The sequence below is a fragment of the Engraulis encrasicolus genome, chromosome 23 (assembly GCF_034702125.1).
Source record: "Engraulis encrasicolus isolate BLACKSEA-1 chromosome 23, IST_EnEncr_1.0, whole genome shotgun sequence".
NCBI lineage: Eukaryota > Metazoa > Chordata > Actinopteri > Clupeiformes > Engraulidae > Engraulis > Engraulis encrasicolus.
Genome location: NC_085879.1, coordinates 36,993,706 through 37,003,705, shown reverse-complemented (window position 1 = coordinate 37,003,705; position 10,000 = coordinate 36,993,706). Strand labels below are relative to the sequence as shown.

The following is a 10,000-nucleotide window of genomic DNA, read 5'->3' as shown; positions in this document are numbered from 1 at the left end:
TGTATCCGGGCCGGGCTCAGGCTCGGGGTGTGTTTCTGCATCCAGCGCTCCCCTCACCACCCCGCCCTGCAACAACACCGCCTCTGCCTCCTCAGCATCAGCATCAGCCGTCACCATGGCGACAGGTGCAGCATCATCAGCATCGACATCAGCATCACCGGCTGCTATGTGCAACGCTGCCTCTTCATCCTCCACCCCTTCTGCGAACGCTGCTCCCAGCACGGCTGTTGGCATGGCGACGGCCTCCAGCGGAGCGTACAGTGAGGTGTCGGGCTGTGGGGCGGTGCAGCCGCCCGGGGTGTCGGGGTGCGCGTCGGGGCCGTCGGGGGGTGCAGCTGGCCCCCCTCCTGGGTCGCCCCTCGCCCCCTCCTCCCCTTCCTCCTCCTCGCCCGGCTCCGATAGGCCGTCGGGGCAGCAGGGACACGCCCACGCGGCGGCCAACGGACCAATGGCGCTGCTGGGGGCCGGGCTGGACGAGAGCCAGCCGTACGCGCACATGAACGGACGCAAGAGCCAGAGGTCACTGCCCCTGCCACAGTCCTCTGCCTGCTGACACACACACACACTCTGAACAAACACACACTCCCTAACATACACACACACAGTCCTTAAACACTCACACTCCTTAATGCGCACACACACTCTGAACAAACACACTCCTTTACGCAAACGCGCACACACACACTCTGAAAAAAACACACTCCTTAATGCACACACAAACACTCCGCATTTCTCTCCTCTGTCCTGCCTCAGTCCTTGATCCAGTCCTCCATTTGCTGACAAACACACACACACACACACACACACACACACACACACACACACACACACACACACACACACACACACACACACACACACACACACACACATTTTCATTCACCCGCGACCTCTTGTTTCTTGAGGTCTGCAGTGCGTCGCCTTTCTGTTTGTCTGTCCAGCCATTTCCTTCACTCTGGATGATCAGGCTAGACTGGAGTCTTAGTTCCACGTGCCCGTGTGCGTGCCCGTGTGCGTGCGTGTGTGCCCGCGTGTGTGCCCGCGTGCTCCACAACACCAGAGGGGCCCTATCGAATAGGCGGAGACTGTTGGCATAGTAACCGCCAAAACCGCACGCCTGTCCCTCTCATTGGCATGACGACTGGAGTTTGTACCGTACCTCAGTGGACCTCTCCGAATTCTTTCTCATGAGGACGAGCATTCTTTTTTTGTTTTGTTTTAGTTCATTATTTTATTTTTATTTTCTGAGATTTCCTATCAACTGACAATAGCACCAAACCAACCTGCTGCTGTGTGTGTTCGTGTGCGTGTGTGTGTATGCGTGTGTATGCGTGTGTGTGAGAGTGTGTGTGTGTGTGTGTGAGAGTGTGTGTGTGTGTGTGTGGGCAGACTGGACCGCATGACTGAGAGACCCTGGGATCGGCCACAGGACTACAGGAAGTTTGGGTGGGGGGGTTCTCCTATGACGGCCGAACTGAGTTTTGTATTTTTTTGTTTGTTTGTTTATTTTTATATATATATATAAAGTTTCCAAATAGGGAAAAGAACACAACTCCAAAATGCAGGCTTTGTAAGAGACTGGTGAGCTCCGGTGGCATTACTCTGTTGATATGATTATTATTATATTATTATTACTGTTATTATGAAAGGATGAGAGTATTTTTTTGTTCTACATTATGGAAGAGAAGAGAAGAAAAAAAGAGAAGACTCTTGGCATATCTAAGCAGCAGATTTATCAGATATGAGCACTTGGTGCGTGTGTGGGTGTGGGTGCGGGTGCGGGGGGAGTATATTTGATATGTGTGTGTAAGTGTGTTTGTACAAAGGCAAACACATTGGTGTCTGAAAGCCAAGCTGCTGGGGGGGGGGGGGGGGGGGGGGGCATTGTGAGTCTCAAACCTGCCAACATTTATATCCTTTTCCCTTCCCCTTTTTGTCATTCTTCTTTCTTTTTTTGCCAAAAGTTGTCAACCCACCTTTGAGGATCCCTCAACCCCCCACTCCTCTCCCATTATACAGGTCTGCTGTTGCCTTCAGATGAGGGGAAAAGTATTGTAAACAAAATCCAAACTAAAAATGGCCTCCTAATGTTTCACAGTCACCCTCCCCTGATTGGTGGAGTAGAGCTCATGCTCTCTCACAGCCTTCCCTGATTGGTCAACAGGTCAAGCCGTCACTGGCCACGTTTGTGATGGTGCATTGCTGCTCTTGCGGTGCAGCGCGCCAGCACACTTCCCCATTTCAATGCATTCTTGTCAGAATTTTCCCACCAGAATGTACTGCTATGGCACAGTATGCATGCACGCTGCATAAGCAAAAGTAGCAAGCTGCCATCAGGAACGCGCCCAATTGTCAATTGTGATTGGTGGGTCTGTGGCCTATTCAGTGACTGTTCACTCCAAAAGGGTTGGTCACTGTATTATGTTTGGTTCGAGGAAGAAGGGGTGTTTATTTGATGGCCAGGGATGAGAGCGGGACCTTTTTTCTCTCCACTACTAGCTTATTTCCTGATGTAGTGGGAGTGGTCTTCTTCCCCTTCCCTGATTGGTTAGTGGGGGTTGTGAGTGGTCGGGACGCATCTCTCCCATTGGCCGGGTTACTAGAATGGCGCTCTCTCCACCGGGGCTAGAGCTGAACCTTACAGGAAACGCAACCAAGTGCTGTTACACACACACACACACACACACACACACACACACACACACACACACACACACACACACACACACACACACACACACACACACACACACACACCTGACAAGAGGTTACACTGGAAGACTCAGGATGTCAACAGTTAGTAGAAGTTCTCTGAAATGGACACACACACACACACACACACACACACACACACACACACACACACACACACACACACACACACACACACACACACACACACACACACACACACACGCACAGCTCTCTGTGCTGGTCTCCGTTTTGCCTTGAACAGCAGAACACACACACACACACACCACACACACATACACAAACACACGCACACACCAACCACACAAATTTGTTATTGTCCCTTTTCGATGACTTTTTTTATGGTTCAGATGTTCATGATAAATGTCTGTACAAAAGGAAGCTGCTACTTTTTTTGTTTGTTGATCTGTTCTTGTCTTTTATTTTGTGGTTGTAATGTTATATGATCTGTATCTCTTATACTACGAGACGCCTGTTGGGGTTCCTTTCATTTCCAATGTTGCCCATGTCATGATGTCATGTCGTGTGTGTGTGTGTGCAGTCAAGTCACGCTGCTTCTGCCTCCATTCCTCTGGGGACACGGAAGGTCAAAGGTCGCAAGGTCAACGATCAACCAGGAAATCTTTATACAAATCAACTTAAGACATATTTTGGTTTGGGGGGCTGGGAGAAACTTTTATAATAACCAAGTGGGGGTTTTGTGGGGTGGGGTGTAAAGGTCAATGAAACTTTTTGAAATCAGTGAAGTCTTTTTATTTTGTTAAAAACAAAGAACAAGTAAATTGCATCTCCATGTGTCCTCATCTCTTGTCCTCATCATCTTTGTCACCATGGAGATGAGTTCATCTGTAACTCTGTAGGGGTTGTCCCAAAAAGCTCCCTCCTTTACTACAATAGGAGTACACTCCTATACACTACACTAAAGTACACTACACAACAGTAGGCCACTCCCTCCTGGACAATAATACACTACATAGTCATAGAATAGAACCCTCCACAACTAAACAAAAGAACACTCAAACAAAACACTACACAACAAGAAAAACACTGCAATAGAACCCTACACAACAATTGAATACTCCACTAGAACACTCCTCAGCCATAGAACAGTCATGGAGCACTCCACAACAAAGGAACACTCCAATGGAACACTCAACAATAGAACCCTCCATAACAAAAGAACACTCCTCAACCATAGAACACTTCTCAGTTAGATTGCCAATGTGTCAAATCCATGGGATCCTCCATATTGGCTGATGTGGTGCCTGGTAACGTGAATGACCGAGTATCCCACTGCTCAGCACTCACACACGCTCCCTCCCCTCCCTAGCCTCTCTCCTTGCAAGACAATGCCAGCCTGTCCCGCTGCATTGCAGTGCTAACTGGTGCATTAGTATTCACTCTACCATTAGCTGGAGGAAGCGAAAGTGATTGTTAACTAACGAGGTTAGCAAGCTCATCTCTACTTCCTGCTCCATTCACCTGTGGCCATGCCTGATGTTAGTGGGTTGTTTAGGGCAGACATGAGATGACTGTCCCAGGGCATCCATCCCCTTCCTGCTAAAATACCCAAGTCCATACATCTGTTCATTTTGGACACAATACACATACACGCATTCAATATAAATGCATATATGCATCCATACATAAAGTATTCTTATGACGGACAAAGGAGTTATTATATACATTCATCAAACATAATATGCTCTAGCTAATATGAGCTTACTGTAGATGTGCAGCTGTACGCACACACATGAAAACAGTCCGGGTTCAGTATATGGTCAAGCATTTCAATCAACAGAGGAGACACACATACACACACACACACACACACCCTTCTGCTGCTAACTTGTCTCAGTCTCACCTATCGACACTATCGTGTTAATATAGTTTTAAAGGTGCACTGTGTCATATTTGAGTACTTTATTCCAGAATTCATGCTTCCCATTCACAAATGTTAGCCTTTTTACAAATGCGTAATACCAAGAACAAATTCTAAGTGTTCATTATGACTGGGGAAATTGCACTTTTCATACATTTCATCCATGCTGCTTTTTTTAATTTCCAGAAGGACATTTTTAGCTGCAAAACTTACTGTACTTTGGTCATTACTAGTAAATATTAGTTTATTACTGTATTTACTTAAATATTCATGAAAAGATCAAATTTGGAAATGGGCAGATTCACAGTTTCAATGAGCAGCATAGCTGCCATGCCTGCTCTAGCCACCATCTTACACAGTGCACCTTTAATAAAATGGTCTCAGTTACATGAAAATACTACGCTACCACATCAGTTCTGAACCACCCCCAAATAAGTCCATCAACACATCCAGAATACAGGGGTCCGTTTCTCGATTCTTGTCGTTGCTAACCGTCTTAAGACCGTCTTACCAGTCCCTTGGATTTAGTGGTGAGCGTCGCTGTCGAGAGAGAGTTGAGTCGCTCTTACGAAGGACGTTGCTACCGTCATTAGCAAAGGCGCTTTCGAGATACGGACCCCAGAATAGGATCATAAAAAGGTGTAATATGTTCATGATTATAACATAGTAAATGATAACATAGCAACAACTCCTCATCATATTGGCATACCTGTTGATATGAGTGTTGCCTCTCTCTTTACAAGGGTTCTCTGGTTATAGAATCTCTGTGCAACAAGGGTTCTATGTTGAACAGGTTGACTGTAGAACAGAACAGGTTGACTGTAGAACGGAACAGGGGTTCTCTATAGAACAAGGGTTCTTCTGTGTAGAACAATGGTTCTGTGTAGAAAGGGTTCCGAGAGCCATTTGGGTGTGTGCCTGTGTTCTCTGGCCGCGTCTTCTCACATTGTAGTCCTCATCACATCATAGCGATGACCTCTGATGTCTTAACACAGCTGCTAAGAAAACAATACACACACACACACACAGACACTTGCACTTCTACATGGAGTGTTCTTCAAGAATACGGGTAGTTGCGTGACGGGTTATGATTCTGTGAGGACAGACACCACAGGGAGTCAAGATACCTGGGGGGGTTATTGAGAACCAGGAAGGCTGGCTGGGGTGGGAGTGGGAAAGGGTTATGGGGAGTCTGCACAGACCGGAGACATATATGTTACACAATCATTTCATTTTAGCCAATCCGGTTCCTGTTCGAAGCAGCATCATCCCACACAGGGTTGTAATAAGTACAGAAATGAAAATGAATACATGCGGCCACAACACTCCCGAATAGCGGTACACTTACATGGGAATGAAAAGTCATGTGTGGCGTGGCTCCCCTTTTGTTTTTGTTTTTAGGGTTTTTTTTTTGGTCAATTGTTTCTTATTCAAGGGGTAGAAGATTTTGATGGGTCAATCAGTTCTTCTAAACAGCCCCTATTGCCCGCCTCCCCCCACCCCCGCCCCATCATCATCATCATCAGCAGCAGGAGAACATGTCCGTTCTGTTCTGTCCAGTCTGTGCCTGTTTTGGAGCGTTCGTTCGACCGTCTTAAAAGCGTGATGTGGAACTCCGGTGTTGATGTTCAGCCCTTGGCGTTCTAGAAGGTTCTGAAATGGAACTTTCAGTTGGCAACTTTGCTAGTGTAAAAGACTTTATTTGTCCACATCAAACTTTTTCTTGTTTTTTTTTGTCCTCCACCCTGCCCCAAGTTGAGAAATGTACATATTTATTATTATTATAATTATTATTATTATTATTTTGGAGTTTGCATCGAAGCCAGTTTGTACGGACTTGTTGCGTTGAGCGCCCCCTCTGGTGGGTAACGGGAGTGCACCCTTCGCTCTTGACCACTGGGGCCTGGTGGAATAGGGGAGGACTCAACGCACGCAGAACTCTCTCTCCCTCTATCGTGTTTCTTTTGTTTTTTTATTTTCTCTTTTCATTACTATCATTATTATAATAATTATATATTTTTTACAAAATGATGGCCAATTTGTTACCATTTGAATTTAATGTGTGTAAATTATTCATATAAAATTTCTTTGTTTATATTAAAACGATTAATTAGAGCTTTTGTGTGTGTGTGTGTGTGTCACTGCTTTTGTCCCAGGATCGTTGGTCTTTTGACTAAGATATTACCGTTATTGTGGTAATCTAGTAGGAAAAGGCAATATTACGTGTAGCCTACATTTCCTTGCTTGAGATCTTTAGACCTTTCAGTCTCTCACCCTTGGTGTCATTTTTCGTCCCTATTTGCTAAACTTTAATGTAAAACACAGGAAAGGTAAATGCATGTATTACCCTTTGAAAGGAATAGGTTACTAACAATGAATGGAAAGGTTATAAAAGCATATATTCAAGGTTTTATGCAAACGGTCCCTTCTGTCCAAGACCCCCTTAGGGGTCCTGACCCCCAATTTGGGAACCACTCCCTTAACCACCTAGACCAGTGGCAAAGAGGGTGGAGTAATAAACGTCTCCTAAGGGGGCGTTGTCCACGCCTTCTATTTTTGTGTTTGCACAAGAAGTGCTCTACCGCCATCTACAGCGCCATGGGGACTCCATTTATTCTCAACCCCAGGACTCCGAAGGTGTCCAAAGGGGCATTCACCCGACATTAAGTGGATACTAGAAATGAACTGGAATGACTATCTCTGTCAATAAGATCTCTGCCAGAGGTGTCGAACATAAGGACTGGGGCGGGGGGGGCGGATGCGGCCCACCAGATAATCTGAATTTGGCCCCAGGCTTGTAGAAAAAAAGAAATCAGAATGTCAAGAATAAATCCCATCAGCCCATTACAAAGTTTCTGCAGATGTCTGAGATTTCAGTTTTTCAATACCTCAGAGCACATCAGCTTTTCTTTGCTCGCCATTTACAGTCAATGCTCCTTATACCACTGTGGCCCAACTTGCAATGATTGACTAGCAATTTTGATTCCGATATGAGGAACTATTTTACTGGTCTGGCCTGCTTGAGATCAAACTGGCTGCATGTGGACCCTGAACCAAAAGGGGTTTGACATCCCTGACCTAGATCTTAACATACACAGTTGTAAAGAACCTTGTTACGATGGCACATGGGTCATTCTCTTTTCTTTTCTACTGTATAGCTAGTATATACAGGGGTATAGCTAGGGGTAAAGAAATAGGGGAAGCCTTCACAGCAGGGGTTTCAGACACAAGTAGAATGTCAAAGTAAGAAAGAAGTAAATCTCTAGCCCACTACAATATTTACTGCAGTTGTCTGAGATTCCAGGTTTTTAACACTTCAAGAACAAATGTGGTTTTGGTCACCATTTAGTAAATGCTCCTCCTGATCATATAACCAGCTCAAAATGATCGACTAACAATGTGATTCCACTATGAAGAAGAACTTTGCAATCTCCTGCAATTATTTCTGATTTTTAGCCCACTTGAGATCAAATAGGCTGTATGTGGCCCCTGAACTCAAACCAAACCAAAACCAAAGTCAACCCAGTGGTGTAGTCTACTTTTTTATGGTGGGTATAGGTGGTCAAGGGCATATCTCTGGCAAAGAGGTTGGATAAGAGGAATCGAAACACGGCCACTCAATGCAAAAGCGTGTAGTCAAAATGTGGTCTCCTATAGGGGCGTTGTCCCTCCTTTTCGTGATTTTTGCACAAGACGTGCGCTACTGCCATCTACAGCGCTAAGGGGACTCCATTTATTCTCTACCTCAAGACTCAGAAGGTCTCCTAATCGAAGGTCTACATAAGGGGCGTTCACCCGACGTAAAGTGGATACCGGAATTAAAGAACCTGCCTGCTTTATCTCACTCTCATATACTATTCTCTGTCTCTGGTGTCAAATACGACTGCCTGGTAAAAGGTCAAAATGTTCTCTCTCTCTCACACACACACACACACACACACACACTGTGCATGGCCAGAAATCTGTCACAAACACACACACAATCAGCATGAATGATCACACAAGGCACTAAAATTACAATTACCATCTTTTTTTAATGTCAGCTCTTTGCCACATCTCATTTCACCACGTCTGGATGTGGCTGCAGTGTGGAATAACATCACTTGTCTAACACTTGTCATAAGTATGACATAACAGTGTCATAACGCAGACATGCATGTGTCAAACATTTTATGACTTTCATCAAGTGACATTTGGTTATGGTAAAGAAGGCCAGACTGGCATCATATAAAGGCGTATTTATTTCACGCCAGTTCATTCCGTGGCACCTTTCTAAGTAAAGTCATGGTCCTCAACGACCAGATTTGCACAGTTTCCTCGCCCTGTCAGCAAATTTCTATGCCGCAGCGATTTTATGTTGTTAAACGCGACAATGCTCTGCTGTGCCCTGACGAAAATCACGCCTAACCCCAACCTGTCAATAAGGCAGAGTTTCTACTGCTTTAACTTTTGCAGAGAACAGCAAAGGAAGAGAGAGAAATTGTGAGATTGATGCAAAATTGTGCCCAGATCAAAACCATCCCTGAACCTCACATGTCACCGGGCGTTGTAGAGTCAACATGCAAAGACGTGATAGACGGTTCAAATCGGCGCGTTATCTTACTTACTCGTATGATACCATGTTGAGACAGCCCAAACAACGTCATCTTTTCATGACCATAACATGTTTATGACATTTCCATCATGATTCTGACTCGCCTGGGTTACTTGTCTGGTTTCCACCAACACCTTCAGCTGGTCGATTCAAACCCACAGATCATCATGATACATTTTAGAATAGATCCACACACACATTTACATTCACATTCACCCACAGTTTTCCTTATAATACACAATAAAACAAATTCATATAAAACAGCAAACATTAGTTAGTTTTCTCCATCAAACAAACACTGGTGGTTATGGAAACCCAAAGCAAATCACCTCAGGTGTGTGTGTGTGTGTGTGTGTGTGTGTGTGTGTGTGTGTGTGTGTGTGTGTGTGTGTGTGTGTGTGTGTGTGTGTGTGTGTGTGTGTGTGTGTGTGTGTGTCGAAATGGCTAAAGCTGGTGTGACACACCCCGATGTGTGTATGTCTGTGTGGTCTATTGTGTGTGTGTGTGTGTGTGTGTGTGTGTGTGTGTGTGTGTGTGTGTGTGTGTGTGTGTGTGTGTGTGTGTGTGTGTGTGTGTGTGTGTGTGCGCACACGTGTCTCAGTTCTTGAGGGTCTGCAGGTATCCGATGAATCTGCGCAGGTTCACCTTGATGTTGTCCAACACACACAGCTGCTCTGGACTGTAGTTCCCTTTGCCTTCCTTACGCAACTACACACACACGCACACACACGCGCACACACACACACACACACACACACACACACACACACACACACACACACACACACACACACACACACACACACACACAC

General features: G+C 45.4%; 2 protein-coding genes across 2 annotated transcripts in view; one reads left to right on the top strand and one right to left on the bottom strand.

Annotated features, from left to right (window-relative positions):
• The window catches only part of LOC134439668 (insulin-like growth factor 1 receptor), a 92,119-nt gene extending 90,783 nt beyond the window's left edge, over positions 1-1,336 (top strand). Inside the window, exon 24 of the mRNA XM_063189573.1 lies at positions 1-1,336. This exon is cut by the window's left edge and continues 341 nt beyond it. Within this exon, the coding sequence (XP_063045643.1) occupies positions 1-553 (553 nt within the window). The 3' untranslated portion in view covers positions 554-1,336.
• A 7,272-nt stretch (positions 1,337-8,608) lies between these two features.
• The window catches only part of heatr3 (HEAT repeat containing 3), a 13,560-nt gene continuing 12,168 nt past the window's right edge, over positions 8,609-10,000 (bottom strand). The window contains exon 16 of the mRNA XM_063189574.1: positions 8,609-9,896. Coding sequence (XP_063045644.1) covers positions 9,786-9,896 — 111 coding nt within the window. The 3' untranslated portion in view covers positions 8,609-9,785. The remainder of the gene's footprint in view (positions 9,897-10,000) is intronic.